The 19,327-nt window shown below is 34.3% G+C and overlaps 1 protein-coding gene and 1 pseudogene across 1 annotated transcript in view; one reads left to right on the top strand and one right to left on the bottom strand.

The window, feature by feature from the left end:
• Positions 1 to 283: 283 nt before the first annotated feature.
• LOC149776137 (uncharacterized) lies at positions 284 to 1,320 on the top strand (annotated as a pseudogene).
• Positions 1,321 to 8,973: 7,653 nt separating this feature from the next.
• LOC149776136 (ATP-dependent RNA helicase DDX54-like) overlaps positions 8,974 to 19,327 on the bottom strand; it is a 59,568-nt gene continuing 49,214 nt past the window's right edge. Inside the window, exons 15-20 of the mRNA XM_089942406.1 lie at positions 18,123 to 18,314; positions 17,137 to 17,282; positions 14,679 to 14,783; positions 13,092 to 13,202; positions 10,420 to 10,547; positions 8,974 to 9,253 (exon numbers count right to left, since the gene is read on the bottom strand). Coding sequence (XP_089798532.1) covers positions 9,057 to 9,253; positions 10,420 to 10,547; positions 13,092 to 13,202; positions 14,679 to 14,783; positions 17,137 to 17,282; positions 18,123 to 18,314 — 879 coding nt within the window. The 3' untranslated portion in view covers positions 8,974 to 9,056. The remainder of the gene's footprint in view (positions 9,254 to 10,419; positions 10,548 to 13,091; positions 13,203 to 14,678; positions 14,784 to 17,136; positions 17,283 to 18,122; positions 18,315 to 19,327) is intronic.

Here is a 19,327-nt window from a genome sequence, read left to right as displayed (position 1 = left end):
GTATGACCTTGCAATCCTTGACTTCAGTAAGGCTTTCGATCGTGTCCCCCATGAAAGACTCCTCAGTAAGTTGGGCCACTATGGCATCAGGGGTAACACACAGAAATGGATCAGAGATTTTCCTATCAGACAGATCGCAGAGAGTTATAGTAGATGCAGCAACATCAGACAAAGCACCAGTTGTTAGTGGGGTACCTCAGGGAAGTGTTTTGGGTCCCATACTCTTCCTGGTGTTCATCAATGATCTACCTGCAAGTGTCAAATCCAACACAAGACTTTTTGCAGATGACTGTATAGTCTACCGGGAAATAAATATCTCCAAGGACTGTGAGATCCTTCAAGAAGACCTGAATCAACTGGCCCTCTGGGAAAGAACTTGGGGTATGTCGTTCCATCCAGAAAAATGCAGCATCCTAAGAGTTTACAGGAAAAAATCACCAATCTTGTCCGAATATACTCTTAAGGGGCACAAGTTAGTCAATGAGCAGGCAACAAAATATCTCGGGGTGGAATTGTCTGGAGACCTCTCTTGGAAAAGGCACATAGACAAGATAGTGAAAAAGGGAACAGTAACCTTGGTTTCCTGCGCCGCAACCTCCAAATCAACAATGAAGAAGTAAAAAGTGCAGCATATTTCACTCTGGTTCGACCAGGTCTTGAGTATTGTTCGACTGTGTGGAACCCACATAGTAAAGATCTAACAAATAAGATAGAGATGGTTCAGAGGAGAGCAGCTAGGTTTACACAAATAAATATCGTAACACTAGCAGTGTCAGTGCAATACTCAACCATCTCCAGTGGGAATCACTCGAATCCAGGCGAACCAAGGCCCAGCTAACCATAATGTACAAGATTGCGAACAACCTAGTGGACATACCAGCGGACAAATACCTGACCCTGGCATTTAGCCAAACTAGGGCAAACCACAGGAAAAAGTTCCAATTAAAGTCAGCATCGACAAATTGTTTCCAGTTCAGCTTCTTCCCATGTACATTTGGGACTTGGAACAAATTACCATCAATAATTGCAGAAGCTCCTGACTTGGTATCTCACAAGCAGGAGCTTTCCAAAATCACATTCTAATGAACTAGACAGCTACAAGTAAGACCTAGTGATTCTCAGGGCTATGCCGGTTGAGGTTCCATATCTCATTGCCGCTACGGTAGCCGGATTGGCCTGAGTATGAAGGGACGAAAACGTACACTGACACACTTTTACTTATTTCTGCCTTTCCTATCATTACTCTTCTGACTGTCCTATCACTTCCATCTTTACTTTATCTTTGACCACATACCACCCGTTGCTTAATAGTCAAGTGTGACTGCGTCAACGTATAGATAGATAGATAGATAGATAGATAGATGAATAGATAGATGTGTTTTGATAGCTGATTGACCATTAACCCTTTTCCGAGTAAGGTAGCAACTATCAAGTTCCTGCATGATATCCGTTGATGATAAAACATACAAACGTGTTTTAAGATCAGAATCGGTGATGTGGATATATATTAACTGCCTCTTGTACACTATTTCGTCATAAAATTAGTTTGAAACTGTAAGTGAACCAGTAGGCCTAATGGCGGACTTCGCCAAGTCTGGGATGTACCAGTTTATTAGATTGTCTGTTTTTGTAAATCATCGGGTAAATATTTTCATAAAAATATACAAATCATTGAAAGCAAAGCCAAGGTATTATTTTAATAAAGATTTAACTTTAAAATGCAAATTATGTAGATCAGAAATGTGTGGGAAAATGCTATGTTGTGGAATTCGTGAGATGCGCTTTAAGGTCTAAGCTGTTTTCCGACTTGACACGTATTTGCGAAAATACGAGGGGGGGGGAACAGCAAATCAGATACTATTTAACCACTGCCTAAAATTACTACAAGGACGTAACGCAGACAAATAAATAAACCATAAATTTGCAATCCTGTCAATGAACTGTTGTAATGAAGCTATATTATAGTGAGTGATTATATTAAGAAACCATCTCCATCTAAAAATAAATGCACTCACGTGTGTTGATTCTGTAGGAAAGAAGGGACTGCAACTTTTGATGGTAGGATTCTTATTTTTACCAAAATGGGAGTCCTGGACTCCTAGTTTTAAAATCATAGCGAGACCTCTGCTGCAATACTGGTATTTCTATTGGACATTGACTATACTTAGATGTCGTAATGCTGGTATTTGTATTGGACATTGACTATACTTAAATGTTGCAATACTGGTATTCCTATTGGACATTGACTATACTTAGATGTTGCAATACTGGTATTCCTATTGGACATTGACTATACTTAGATGTTGCAATACTGGTACATGTATTTCTATTGGACAACATTGACTATACTTAGATGTCATAATACTGGTATTTCTATTGGACATTGTCTATACTTAGATATTACAATACTGGTATTCCTATGGGACATTGACTATACTTAAATGTTGCAATACTGGTATTTCTATTGGACATTGTCTATACTTAGATGTCGTAATACTGGTATTCCTATTGGACATTGACTATGCTTAGATATTACAATACTGGTATTCCTATTGAACATTGACTACACTTAGATGTTGCAATACTGGTATTTCTATTGGACATTGACTATACTTAGATGTCATAATACTGGTATTTCTATTGGACATTGTCTATACTTAGATATTACAATACTGGTATTCCTATGGGACATTGACTATACTTAAATGTTGCAATACTGGTATTTCTATTGGACATTGTCTATACTTAGATGTCGTAATACTGGTATTCCTATTGGACATTGACTATACTTAGATATTACAATACTGGTATTCCTATTGGACATTGTCTATACTTAGATGTCATAATACTGGTATTCCTATTGGACATTGACTATACTTAGATATTACAATACTGGTATTCCTATTGGACATTGACTATACTTAGATATTACAATACTGGTATTCCTATTGGACATTGACTATACTTAGATGTCGTAATACTGGTATTCCTATTGGACATTGACTATACTTAGATATTACAATACTGGTATTCCTATTGGACATTGACTATACTTAGATGTTGCAATACTGGTATTTCTATTATAGCAATGATGTCCCTTAGAATTAAGCAACTAAAATTAAAAAATTTCAAAAACTTGATCTAGTTTTGGGACAAAAGTAGTTACAACCTCATATTAGCCTGCCTTAGCCCTTCGTCACATGGGTTTCTTCTGCATTTTATGAAATCAAGCCCTTCGTCACATGGGTTTCTTCTGCATTTTATGAAATCAAGCCCTTTGTCACATGGGTTTCTTCTGCATTTTATGAAATCAAGCCCTTCGTCACATGGGTTTCTTCTGCATTTTATAAAATCAAGTCCTTCGTCACATGGGTTTCTTCTGCATTTTATGAAATCAAGCCCTTCGTCACATGGGTTTCTTCTGCATTTTATGAAATCAAGCCCTTCGTCACATGGGTTTCTTCTGCATTTTATGAAATCAAGCCCTTCGTCACATGGGTTTCTTCTGCATTTTATGAAATCAAGCCCTTCGTCACATGGGTTTCTTCTGCATTTTATGAAATCAAGCCCTTCGTCACATGGGTTTCTTCTGCATTTTATGAAATCAAGCCCTTCGTCACATGGGTTTCTTCTGCATTTTATGAAATCAAGCCCTTCATCACATGGGTTTCTTCTGCATTTTATGAAATCAAGCCCTTAATCTCAATGATAATGGTAAAACAATCTTCAATTATAAAAAGGTTATCATGTTCTACATTCTTCATGTTTTATGTGAACATTATGTATGGACACTGATATTATCCATCCTTTCATAGTAATAGTTTTTTTTGCAATGTCTCAAACATTAGTTTAGATATAAAATGTAAATATTCGTAATTACAGGCATATATGAAATTTGGTTTTAGAAGTTTTAGTTTCTAACTCATGGCAGTGTTTTAGCTCACCTGACAGTAATTTAAAATATTCTTTCCAAACATTACTTGGCTAATCCTGCACTTCATTTTACTAGCAGCATTCTGGCATCAATGCAAACAAACAAATTCTCATCCAATATGACCACTGTTTCTGAAAATATAAAACCTTAAATCACTTCACAAAAACTACTTTTATAAATGAGGCCTCTCCACCATCAAAACATGTCACTTTTACTAAAAAAGAAAAATATATTAAACAGCTTTTAACTGTTGAATAGAATCCGACTGAATTTTTCTGAACAAATTACATCAAGTTCTTTAAATTTTTTAAAACAATGCCAATATGCTGTCAAATATGGTTGCTGGTAATTAAATTTTATGAAGTTTTATATGATTTCTCAAAAAACCCAAAAGGATTGGATCAAAATTTGCATCATCCTTGTCTTAAGGCACTTCACAGTACTTCAGATTTTATGAGAAGGCCTTACCAGATAGTAGAGTGTCAGACTAATAATGTAACGGTTGCAGATTTAATACCCACCATCCTACTGGCATCCTTTCTTTGGCCTACCGCAACTGCATTTTGCTGTGAGGCTGATGTCAGCCAGGTGAATAAATTCTGACCCATTTGGAAATTCTTTGGACAGGGCTGTAAAAAAATTAATGGCCCAATGCTTGAGACATCTCCATTTTTCTGTAGGACATGTACATAACAGCAAGAGCTTCACTGCCAATCTGATTAAAATCAGATCTCCACTGTCCTACAGATTATCTTCACTGCTTGCGTGTGGATTTTTTTTAAAATTGCAAAGCCCCAGTTCAATTTGCAGCATTTTGCACAACCATTTTGGGATGTGTTCTCTTCCAGATCAGCATTTTCCCCTCTTAGCCATTTCCTTCTTAGCACACAGCCAGGAACTGACTCTTTAGTTTGTGCTGATATGGCACACTGAAACATGATTTTGCAATCGGAGCAACATCTAACATGTATATTAAGGCAGAAGACAGATGTACAAGGTGAATTGATTTCGTTAATTTTGTGGATTCCGCCCCCCCATAACTGCACACAATTCTTGCATGACAATGTAGTATGGAGCCTATAATCTATTTTCTGAAAGTATATGGATGAATTAACAGCTTATAATTTGTTCCAATCTTCCCATACAAATGCATTAGAATTTTTATTATATATTTATTTTCTAATTCTACCCAAGGCTTAATTAAAAAATGCACTTTAAGAAACAAAGTTATTGAATTTATGCTGTATTCCAAAATAGATACACAACCGTAGATTCATCAATACACAATAATATTAATGCGCACATAGCAATGCCCAATGACCTTGGAACTTAGTCATGAGCTCAACATCCATTTAAAAAAAATTGATGTTTTGGTCTACTTAAAACTGAAATTTGTGAATGAATGCTCATTGTAACAGCTTTTCCAGTTGGTCTAGAATTTATGGATTTTGTTTTGCTTTTCGTTGATTCTACTCAAATCCACTGATTTATTACCTGTGTTAATTCCACACAAAGTACAAGTGTCTGTAATTTGAGCAGGGAGGACATGTCTTGACTCAGCTGTATGTTTGTTTCTGTTCTGACACTGAATGTTTGGAATCATAATGTGGGAAAAATATGAACTCTTTCAACTGTAATTATCAAAAAGACACCATGGAATATCTCATTCATTTTTAGTGCAATAAGGAGAATATTATTGCAGTTGGAAATGTAGTTGAAATTACAGTACAATTTCGAAATGTGTAATCAAGCTTTAGAACCCATGACATAGCTCATGCAATTCAGATTGCAGAACTAACAAAGTAAATTTGGAGGAAATTCAAGATGCAATTTATTTGACATTCTTATTACCAGCTAAAGAAGACTTGTTTATGCCTGATAACTCTTTGTAGGGACCCTAGCTATTTTATGACCTGTATGGTATCTATCGCTAACCCAAATCCAAAAAACTGTATCAACAAAGTTAACGCAGAAAATTGCAAAGCAGTTGGTGTGTGACAGTCCATTCAGCCAGCAGAAATATGAATTCTTCATTGTCTTGGCTTTATTACCTCCCAGGCCCTTGCTTTTCTACCAAAACCTTCAGCTGCATTTTTTCCCATGAATTTAGTACTTTCACTTATAAAATGGTACATCTCTGATAGATAATTGATAGCCATTGCCCTAAGTATGCTTTTCTATGCTTTTATTATATACCCCAGAGAGCACTGGTCATAGTCTGAACCATTCCATTTACGAAAAGTTTTAAACATTTCTCCTAAATAACTGTTTAAATGATCAGAATGGTATTTTCAATACAGTGTCTCTCATGTTTGTTGTGGACACAAATTTCATGTTCATTCATTTCCGTGTTTGAAAGTTTCATTTGTGACTCAGTAAACTCATCCACATTATTCACTTTAGCATCTCTACTTTCAAATAGATGAAACAGCTGCTTTAGTTCATCCACAAACAAATCTAATAAACTAATACCTATTTCATCTACTAAATGAGTGTACATGATTTGTTTACAAAGTAGTTCCTAATACACTATACTATATATAGGCACATGTGTTGTGAACATGCATGCAATATCAAGGTGTTCAGTCTCATAAAATACTGCATAATATTGACAATGTGAAATTAACTGAGAAAAAAAGGGGTATATAATAAGTTATATTACCAGAACATCATTTAACTTTATTTTCCATTTCTTTAATTTCTGTGGAGACAACCATTCAAAAATAATATAAACCCAACCCGAAGGAAGCTATTAGATAATTTGTCTCTGATTTAAAAAAAACAACAACTACTGTCTTCAACCTAGCAGTTATAAGATTTCAGCACTCAAACATCACATGGTAACTGGAATAATTTTCAGGTATTCGACTGATTAATCTACCTTAATGTCTTTACAACTAGATAAATAAATTAGGATTCAGTCATTCTGCATAAATAAGGTGGTTTTTGTTAGTAGTTATGTCGTCAGAAAAAGTTTTCATCCTGTGTCCTAGCAACCTGCAATGTTTAAGAACATTGAACAAAACATCCTATTTAAGTACATGTTATGTTAATATCATGATGGTATGGCAAGCATTTTCTAGGCATACCAGTATCAACTTTATGTTCGATTTAAGAGTTACTATGCTCCCTGGAAGTGACAGGTGGACACGTGTTGCAAGAATTTACTTTGCAGATACTCTTTAAGGGAGGTAAATCATGTTACTGAACTGGGCCATAAACAATTTCCTGAAGAACATGTCCTAAGGTCAGTTAAAATTATTTCAGCAAAGATATATATTGTGAACTTAATGTAACTTTTGATACATTTACTATTTAAATGTATCAGTACTTTTGTTTTTGTATACACACTGCTGAGGTATTTTGACATCTGATGCCTGTCATGTGTTAGATCGATTCTCATGTATGAAATTCAAAATTGCAGCTCTGTGACACAGGTTTTGTTATGATGCTCCAAACAGTAACTTCCTAGACAAAAGACAGTATTTGCAGACAAAGAATGACTTTATTTATTATGATTGGAATAAAATAAATATTTCATTAAAGTACTGATAAATTGGCTGATAATTAGTGACATGTGTCCAGGGTAAGATTTTTTCAAAATTGCAGGTCCTGTATTACACCAGATCAGTATTTGGTTTGTTTGGTTGAAATATAAAAAGGTTTTATGTAAAGTAGTCTTCTCTAGTCAATATTTTTATGCTAATTTTGCAATATCTCCAACCTTTCTTTTATCTCTGAGCAATTTCATCATTTTTTTTCAAGAATTTGGAGATTGGAAGCAACTTGAACTTTAGCTTATTTGTAATATCGTGTATATTAATAGTTAGTCTGGGTTTCTTCCAAATTCCCAATCTCATTTTCAATATCTGGACACCCGAATATAACTATCCAAACATCTAGCAGTAAGTTGGATAGGTCAGAGTTAATTCAGTCTAACAAAAAAGAATTTACAGTGGTGAAGATGCATTTCGCCATCCACAATCATTCTGACAGGTTTTGAGATTGAAATTAAAATAAGTTTGATTTTATTTACTCAAATAGGTAAATATTAACAGCTTGATAAGTATTCTCTCTTGAATATTTTGGGAATTTCTAAGTGCCCTTTTAGAAGTTCACTGCATGACTGGTTCCTAATAGAATTTATCCAACTGCCACGGGCAGACAGAACCAATGGGAATAATCCAGAAAATAAATCTTGAATGTGCCCAACAGGTTTAGCAGCATCTTTGCTAGCCAAGGTTCCAATACGATAACCCTATCTACACCTTGGTGGATCAAACAGGTATTTTAGTGTTTTGTCCTAGTGACATTGGTGGTATGTATGTAATGCCAGTTAACCATATGCCTTTAAGAGTGGTGCATCGTCTGAAAATGGTCGAAGCAAATGACTTAAAAAGGATACTTTGTAAGTTTAACATCGAAAATATGACTACGTACCAGAGGAAAGCCATTATAGGTGTGTTTGAGTGAAAAGTATTTGTACCAACACGGACTGGCAGTGTTCAAATTGCTTCAAGCTTTATCCTCCATTGTCTCTATCATGCAGGAACCGTGTTCAAATTTTAACAACTTAATTTTGATTGAATGCGGTGGCTTGCCGCCACATCCAATTAAAATTCACAGACCTGAAGTACAGAAATATCTGCTCGATATGCCAAGGTGTAGATAGGGTTATCTTATCAGAACCTTGGCTAGTGAAGATGGTTTAGCATGGCCTAATATATAGATTATGAATACTTTCTTACCCGAAATCAGTATTCTAAACCTTGTAAATTCCAATATCAAGAAGGACGCAAAACGTAAACACTTTGTACCTTAGCAGTCCCATCTGCCATTCCTATACATGCATGAGTAAGTGGTCACTTTTGCTAGATAGTGTCGGGTTTTCTTGTGCCAAATGACCAACTCAGACCACTAGATCTTGCATAATTTGTCTACAATTACTCAGAACTATACATTGGATTTACAATAAAATTTAAACCTGAATATAATATGCTTTTCCATACAGTGGGGTAAGAAAACTCAATGTAATAAAGTTCATTAAGACATCTTTTATTTATCTTCGGTGGCTCATCCACATGATGAGAATGAAAAGTTTTACTGCTGAATATTTTATATTTTAATAACTTTTCTTTTTGGTATGCTGTGCTTTCATGAAACGTCTTTTTGCCTTCACATGTTCTCTTGATTTCTGGGAGGCCTGTTTTCTCTGTTTAATTCTGCGCTCCTTCATAATCTGTTCAGGTCTTTTTAGTTCTCTTTTGAACTTATTTTTCTGTCCATCATCGGCACCTTTTTCCATACCTTTGGTATGCCCTGTAGCAGAAAGACAAGAAGATACAAAAAATATATAAAGTTTTTTGCCAACTGAAGATGGTCCTATAACTCCCAAGCAGACTCATGTACATGTCAGACACAAAGCAAACAACATCGTCCTAACTGCACAGACCCAGATCTATCACTGCATAATTCACCTACAGATCAAGGTCTATGCAGTTTTTTAGAAGCAGTCAGTAAAACAAAAAACATACTACCAGATCTGCTTGCACATTATGCAGTTGGATCTGTGTGTGTGTGTGTCTGTGTGTGTGTGTCTGTGTGATGGTGTGTGCCCATTTCAAATCAAACTCTGTATAATTTCAAATAAAATCAAACTATATATATGATCTCATGTGAAATTAATCAAATTCCATGTATAATTTCATATCAAATTAATCAAATACAATGTATGATTTCAAGTGACATTAATTAAACTCTATATATAATTTCAAATGAAATCAAGCAAACTCTATTCATAATTTGAAACAAAATTAATGAAATTAATCAAGTTCTATGCAATGATTTCAAATAAGTGATCAAACTTAATGTAGAATTTCAAATGAAATCAAACTCTGATTTCAAGTGAAGATAATCAAGCGCTATGTATCACTTTCAAATGAAATTAATCTAACTGAACAAACTCTGCATTATTTCAAAGTTATGATGTTGGCTTTCTTAATGATTATATGTTATGTACATCTGTATTTTGTATCTGATCTTGTACAAAATCAAGTTAATAATGTACCTGACCTCATAGAAAGATAACTGGTTGTAATGGGAAAGATGTGGCATCATTTTCATAGAAGGATAATTGTGTACGGAGTCTTTTAATTGTAATGGGAAAGATGTGGCATCATTACCACAAAAAGATAAGTGTGGACTGATTCAATAAATCTGCTGTTTTATGAAAACATGACCTCAAATGGAATTTTTTACCCCACTATAAATAGTAAGTCTGCATCATTCAACTTTCAAATATGAATTTTAATGCATCTGATTGATTTAAACATAAATTTTAATGCATTTGATTGATTCAAACATGATTGCTTCAATTTTCAAATATTTAAATGAATGAAATTGATTTTCTGCATAGTTTTCTACACAGATAACTGAATGGAAAAAAAACTAATCATTCTTAAACAGTAAGGGGGTAAAAGTCTTACATTTTCTTCGCTTGGTTCCTAGAACCATAAATCTGTCAGGCTGACTTTGGTTGGGTTGTTTCCCTTGAGTAACATCATCATCCTCTTCCTGGGAGGCAATTTTATTCTTCTCCATCCATTCCTTATAACTTTCAATTGTTAAGGATCAGAAGCAGTTTCTTTTTTCAATTAAAATTTAAAACAATATTAAGTAATCTATATCTGTTATGGAACTTAGTTTACTTACAACCTATGCAGGTTACATGACAACTAGAATATATACATGACGACTTACAGTGGGCAATTATTCTAGCTCTATGGACTTGCCAAATGTCATGCATATTTTTTATATCATGTTTCATTGACTCAGGTATGTCATATAGCCAATATTTTTCAGACATAAAATTAGTGATTTTGTTCAAAAATTAAGGGGTGGTGGGTGCAGTGTAATTTTGGCTAGTGATATTTTAGAGATAAGGATCATGACAGGTTAGAATATTTTGGTTGGTAAATCTGATAGGATTAATTTTCACAATCCCACTCTAAATTGCTTAAATTTCTCCACCACTAAATATACTGCAATATGGTATGCATAATATTATCCTATGACACTACACGTCATTTTTTTTACCAAAGCTTCATGTCTGAAGCATCAAAGTTTGTCCTGATTCAAAGATTTTTATTGAATGAAACCTGTGATCATTAGCAGTACAGGTCATAAACTAGAAGAGCTTATGGGGTGAACATCTGTCTTGTAATGTCCCACAATCTCTTATCACAGGTTTGTTACCTCTACTCCTCCTAAACTATTTGAAGGTTTGTAAGGACTTTGCACATATTCATCCCATGGTTTACTTGGTCCTAAATGAAAATGGTACTGCTTAGTAGCCATCTTGATAATATTATTTTAGCTCCTCCTCCTAAATAAATGGTCATGGGAGGTTTCAGTAAAAGACTTGCTATGATGTCTAGTTGGACCTAAGTAAAATGGTACCACCCAAACATTCAATATGGCCACCATGGCAGTCATCTTGAAAAAATTTCTGTTGCTACTCCTTCTGAATGAAGAGTTTATATTACCATGGGTTTTTGCCAGAAGACTTCTTATGATGTCTACTTGCTGTAAAAATAAAAACTATGCTGATCTGATATCCAATATAGTCTCCACAGTTGCCATCTTGAAAACCTTATCACTACTCCTCCTATAGAGTAAGTCATGTCAACATTGTGTTTTCACCAGAAGACTTCTTATGATGTCTTATTGGTCCTAAATAAAAATGGTGCTGATCTGACTTCCAATCCAGGTACTCCGAGATACATAAACTGCGACATACATAAACCTGCAGATATGTATTGAACCCTAAACATAAGTACAGACTGTTTTTTTATCTTTGAATCGAGTGCACCCACAGTATTTAGTTCTGCTTCTCCTCTCGTGTGCATGTGTAAATCATTTCTGTTACACTCTTTTATAATCTTATGAATGTTTAATTTGTTTTTTAAAGTTACCCATTATCATCATTTCAAAGCCATATGTAGCTAAACAAAACCCAACTAATATAAATACCCAAACACTTAGAGGTCCCAGGAACGTAACACATATCTCGGGGAGTACCAGTATATAGCCACCATCACAGCCATCTTGAAAATATTGTCATTGCTACTCCTATAAGGAAGGTCATAACAACATGGGGTTTTCACCAGAAGATTAGTTGGTCCTGAATGAAAATGGTGCAAATCTGACCTCAAATACAACAACAGGCAGAAAATCTTGCCACTAATTCTCCTGAATGGACAGTCATATCAGCAAGCCACCAAAAGTCTTCTAATGGTGTCTTCTTTGTCTTAAATGAAACTTTTACTGATGATGGCTGCCGCAGTAGCTACTTTGAAAATCATATCACTCAGGAATATCAGAGATGGTTTCAATGCTCAGCTTTTAAAAAGTAAAAAATGGTCTTGTCCTGAATTCATTTTCAGACAGCAAAGCACCAGTCCCTTCATGGGACTCTTGTCTTATTTTGTGATAAATAGACAACATTTATGAAATGATAATTTCTAGCTTAAGTGAGCCCTGGCTCATTACTTCCACAGCAGATAACTCTATATAAAGGACATGCTATATAAACAATTTTATTTAGTTTACCTACATAATTCACCTTGATAGAGGATACCTTTCCATAAAGGACATAATTTCTAACCCCAATTCTTTAGTTTACCTAAAAATTTCATTTCTATACAGGATACCTTTCCATAAAGGACATCATTTCTAACCCCATTTCTTTAGTTTACCTTTAAATTTCATCTTCATACAGAATACCTTTCCATTTATGACTGAATTTATAAGCTCTTTTCTTTAGTTTCCCTTCATCACATAAAGGACACATTTTCTGTAGTTTCTTGACATACGTCACCTTTATACAGGATGCCTGTCCATAAAGGACCTAACTTTGCATTGTCATGTAAAGACAGGGTTAACTCACAGTATATTGAAAATATATATTCTGCAAGATAGAAAAATAAACAGGAAGAGAGATAAGACGACACAGAGAAGTAGGGAAAGATATGGAGTGTGAAAGATCATGTAGATACAGTTGATATCAACCTGAAAAAATTCACTGGAGCTGTCTTGTACAATAACTCCTCTTTAAATGAAAATACATTTGTGAAAGCAAGGTTTACAAAAAGGATACATTTTGGACTTGTATGAGGCTGGAATCCATGCCCCACTCTCTGTTCTGATCTTGTTCTTTCTATCTAAGTCAGTACCTCCTCCCCTCATAAACTTCTTCTTCTTTCGATCCCTGTCAACAAAATTATATAACCCGGATAAACACGTATTCAAAGATGGATTACTCTGCAAATATCATTGTTATTAGTCAACGAGAGTAACCAAATTTTGCAAACAAATAATGTCCCATGTTGATGAGCAAAAGCAAAATGACATGATCACAGCATGGAATAAAATTGTTTATAATGTAAACAATGAATACAAGTATTCAGTCACTGAATTTTCCACAAAGCAGCTTTTGCTCAATCACCAATTCCAATATAAGTATCTTCTTGAAGCATTTTCCAACACAAATTTCTGGTGAATTATGAATTTGGTGACTTTTTTTCATGTGACTATGTAATCTGGTCCTTGATTACTCTCTTATCAAATCTTCCACATTTACCATATCCCACCCACATATAACTGCATCCCACTCACAAATTACCATATCTTACCCACATATAACTGCATTCCACTCACAAATTACCATATCTTACCCACCAATTACCACATTACACTTGCAAATTACCACACACCACCCATAAAGTACTGCATTCCACTCACAAATTACCATATCCCACCCACATATAACTGCATCCCACTCAAAAATTACCATATCTTACCCACCAATTACCACATTACACTTACAAATTACCACACACCACTCATAAAGTACTGCATTCCATTCACAAATTACCATATCCCACCCACAAATAACTGCATTCCACTCACAAATTACCTTATTCCACCCACACATTACAGCATTCCACTCACAAATTACTATATCCAACTCACAAATTACTGCATTCCACTCACAAATTACTATATTCCACTCACAAATTACTGCATTCCACTCACAAATTACCAAATCCCACCCACAAATTATAGCATTCCACACACAAATTACCAAATCCCACCCACAAATTATAGCATTCCACACACAGATTACCAAATTCCACCCACAAATCATAGCATTCCACACACAAATTACCAAATTCCACCAACAAATTATAGCATTCCACACACAAATTACCAAATCTCAACCACAAATAACTTTATTCCACTCACAAACTACATTTCCCACCCATAAACCAATATAAAGGTCACCAAAGAAAAATATGTTATAAAAATGTGAAATGTCAACACACAATTTAGATGACTGATACTACTGCCATTAACCAGGATGACAATAATATTTTCTTGTCTTCAGATCGTTCCCTTATGCAAGACAAAAAAATATTCCTAAACATGTAACTCTGTTTTATTACTTATAAATTCCAAGCTGTATGTAATGACAAGGAAGACTTTTTGAAATGAGGTAAAATGTATAGAAGATAAGTTTCTGAAAGTGTTTAAAATGGGGTCTGAGGTTGGCTAGTTGGATATCTGATTGAATAAAAACACTTGAACATTAAAACCTGGGTATGCAGGCTAGCCTTGAATACTGCTACAATCCTATCAAGGAAAGTATGATGTAAATACGATGCCTAAAATGGAATGCACATACCATCTAATCACTTTGGACCTCTGTCTCAGGCTCTCTTCCTCATCCCCAGTTATGTCCATCACAGCACCTGACACCTCCTGGTCAAAACTTCTTGTAAGCTGCAATCTAGGAAACAACAGTGTTATTAATGATTACATTGGTCACCTCTATGAAGCTTTCATCAGTCTCCAGCAGCCATTTTAAGTATCATGCAATCAAATAATTATCACTATCCTGATCTTGACAATGAAATGCTGACTGAAGTTCTTGTTAAAGCTTTCTTACAATTTTCTACCACTATATTTTAATTTTTAATCTTTTTAAAATTTCAAAATTAACTTTCAATTGGCAATATAGTCAGTTTTAGACATAATGTTAAACTTGATACATACATACACAAATACAGACAGACAGACAGACACACACACACACACACACATATTTTTTTAATATCAAAGTAGAAGTACTATAATGTGATGATAAAAGCCAGAGATCAATTTAGGTTGTTTTATGTTTTATTAACTAATTAAAATCTACTCCAGAAGATATTATTGTTGTCCATCCCAAACAACCTGAATTTACTGTATGAAAATCACAGGCTTTGAGAAACCTTGGAATGGTAACCAGTAAAGCAAACATAATACATGCATCAATAGTTACCCTGATTAGCCTCTGAAGTTGAGGCATCACATGAAAACCAAAAAACTTGCAGTCCACTCATCTAATTTCTACACTTATTCACATGTACAATATAATGTTAGCCTATCATAATAATCAATGTCACATTATGGAAAGTTTACTGTTGAATGAATATATTACATCAACTGCACTGTCAGAAAGGGCCTTAGGAGTAGGCTAGGATGTACTTAGCATGGAAAAATATATAATCATGACCTAAACACATATATTTAGCCCATGTTAGTGAGCATAAAATATAGACCACAGTGACCTTCTCTGGTTGTAAGCATGTAATACAAACAGTGGCATCCAATTATCAAATTTCATGATTCCAACATGGGTTCACAATAAGTGTACTCTGAAACAAAATTTCAACAAAATTGCAGAAGAATGAAGTACAGATTACATACATCTCTTATTGTAATAAGAATTTAGAACTTGTTAAGATGCATCCCCTCACCAAGTTTCATCATTCTAGGAAAGATATTATGCATTATGAATGCCAAAAATTCCAAAATTCCAGAGGACATGAGTTAAATACAAAAGATGTAATCAAAACCAATAAAAGATAAAATACAGGTTATGATGATTCCTTTTCTTGTAAGGGTCTGATACTAACAGATATGCGTATTATCTTCAATGCCAAGATTTCTGCGACTCAAAAATGAACATCAAAAACACAAAATTTAATCCAAGTCAGTGAAACATATAATGTGGGCTGTAATGGCCTGAAATGATGGAAAAGTGCTCATCAAGATGCATCCTCTCACCAAGTGTCTATGCAGGATAGTATGCACACAGAATGTGAAAACCTAGGAGCTAATTGTCAAAGTTTAACCAAAGCCAGCAAAATCTGAAATGTAGGTTACAGTGAAATTTTTTTGCATTGGTTTGGTTCTGAGAGAGATTTATAAAATACAGTTTAATGGTTCAAACTGAAGTGTCAAGACACAAAAGTCAGTGAAACATGAAATACTGTTCACAACGACCTATATTTGAGATGAGGGAGTAGTATCTGTCATATGGACAATGTTCTTTTGCATACCAGGGCCCAGCAACGTGGAATGAATTGCCCACTGAACTTAGACACAAAGACACAGTGGTCCCATTCAAGAGTGCTCTTAAAACTCACTTGTTTTGACTGCAAGAACAAACTTAAAGATCTAATAATGTTCCATACCTTAAATATTTACAGCATGTTTTATGTTTTCTAATTTCATGGTGTTTGTTTTTTCTGTAATAATATCATCATATATGTTTTTTATGTTATAGGTGTTGTCTAATGTTGTAAAGCGCAAAGTCCTCATTATTATTATTATTATTTATTAAGATACATTCCCAAACCAAGTTTAATAATTCTAGATACAACAGCATTAAACAGGAATTAAAAAAAAACATTATAAGGTCTTCAGATAAATGCAAAAACTTAACCTAAGGCAGTAAACATAGATCACAATGACCTTCTTTTTTTGCAAGGAAGTACAAAAAAAATATTACCATTATCTGGCCTGATGATTTTAGCTTGAACAATGCTAGAGAAATAAATGTAAAACTGGCTCCAATTTAGTCCCTTGCATTGATATAATCTATAAATTGCTCCCCTGAACAACCACTTCCCTATAACAGCCCAATTTGATCCATCCCAGGTATGGCTGTTTACAAGAGTTGCACTTAGGTTACCAACATGGAGAGAATGCAATGAAAAACAAAGAGAAAAAATTCTACAAACACGTTATAAACTTTCTTTTTAATTTATCAATTCTGATTAACTTTTTACAAAAATAACCTCATAGTTACCTACCCTTGTTCAGACTGGTAGTCTTTGGGTCTGTAATGAAGGTAGTTCTCCTCATCTCTGACTGGGACAAGTTTCTGTTTTTTTCTTGGTTGAGGATTAAAGGAATCAGAATGTGGCCTTTTCAAACCAATCATATTGTGAAACACACTCTGAAAATGTTATCAAAATACCGCTATGGAATAACATAATGAGTATTACCAACAAAATCATGTTGATAAAAATACAGTAAAACATAATATTATGGATGACAATATGACACAAAGAATGGTATTTCCATCTACATGTGAAACATTTTATATTTTATAATGACCATGAATCAGAAAACACTTGTCTTCAAGAACAAAATTTACTTGGAAGGATTATTTCTCAGATCTCTTTCCAGAAAGATAAAAAGCTCAGTATAAGATTCAATTTCTGGCTGGAGACAAGAGTAATGTAAAAAAAGACAGTAATCAGATTCTCTCTGAAGAATGGCTGTTTATTTCTTTTTATTCATAAACTTTATATATATATATATATATATATATATATATATATATATATATATATATATATATATATTTATATATATTGCTTAATTGGTACTGTGCTGTCATTAGTATAATTAAGCAATATATATATATATATATATATATATATATATATATATATATATATATATATATATATATATATATATATTGCTTAATTGGTACTGTGCTGTCATTAGTATAATTAAGCAATATATATATATATATATATATTGCTTAATTAGTCTTGTGTTGTCATTAGTGTGTGTATGTATATAAGGAATATTGGAGTGACACTATATTCAACCCTCCAAAGAAAATATTGGAGGCATACAAATGCTGAATACAGCGTGACACTGAATGACAACCGTTCATAACATACACCATTGTATTATCTTTCAACTTTGTGTAATATATTTTATAAGAATGACCGAATAAAGCCACTGTAAAAAAAAACTTTAATTAGAAAACAGTTATTACATGTATAAGGTCCTCATCAGCAAGTGATGCAGACTGTGAGGGTCTAGATGAAGGGTCCTCAGATGTCTGTTGCTGCTGCATCTCTTCTATATTCTGAAGCTTTCTCTGTATCACATTGCCATGAAATGACCTCTTCTGCTTCATAACTGACAGTGCACTGGTTTTTGAGGTGGAATTTATCTCAAAAATTGTCTGTCAGAGTTAAAAAGTGAAACTGTACTAAGCATGAAAACATTAAATAATTATTTTGTATGTAATTGTTAAAAGTGAGATAGTAAAATCCATCTTTATCTGTAAACTCACTAATTCATGGGTTACCAAGTTTCAAAGATTTTGCAGTTACTATATATTGTGAATTTTAAGACTCTAACAAACAATGTATGTTGTTGTTGTTGTGGGGGTTTAATGCCATTTTTCAGCACATGATAGGCTATACATGGCGGCCAGTATTAATGGTGGAGGAAGAATCCGAGAAAACCACGGAAAGAACCACCGACCCACGAGAAGCTACTGGCAAGCTTTCTCACATACCCACATTGGCTGAATCCGAGACTCGAACCGGCGCAGACAGAGGTGAGATGGCAGTGATCCGTAACAGAGAGCGACAAACAATCAATGTATGTATGTATGTACATATGTATGTATGTATGCATGCATGCATGCATGCATGCATGTATGTATGTATGTATGTATGTGCGTATGTACATATGTATGTATGCATAGATGCATGCATGGATTATGGTTTAAGAGCATGTTGTAACAATACTGACTACCTTAAAGATAATACACCTCTCCCTCGATAACTCGCACACAAAATGGTTAAAAATATATACTGCACTTTAAGTAATGGCACACGTTACTGAGGTACCTCAACGAAATTATGAAGGGGATGCTGAACAGGGTAGGGTGAGGGAGGTAGTAGCACTGTTTTATGGCTGAATACTTGGTGGAAACAACTGTCAACAAAGAGCTTGTTCAATTTGTGGTATAAATACCTTTATCTTTAAGATATCTAACCTCTGAAAGATCAATTACAACAATTTCGATATGGTTTCAACAACCATCATTTGTAAGTGAAAATTCTATATTATGTTGTTGATTTGCAACAAGATTCCTTATTTTCAAATACTAGGGCTATATCTTTCATGAAATAACTGTCATCTTAACTAGAATTTTATTGTTCTATTAGCAAAATGCTGAAGCAG

This window comes from Sinohyriopsis cumingii, chromosome 18 (assembly GCF_028554795.1).
Source record: "Sinohyriopsis cumingii isolate HCF-2022 chromosome 18, ASM2855479v2, whole genome shotgun sequence".
NCBI lineage: Eukaryota > Metazoa > Mollusca > Bivalvia > Unionida > Unionidae > Sinohyriopsis > Sinohyriopsis cumingii.
The sequence above is the reverse complement of the archived record's forward strand: the minus strand, read 5'-3'. Positions and strand labels throughout refer to the sequence as shown.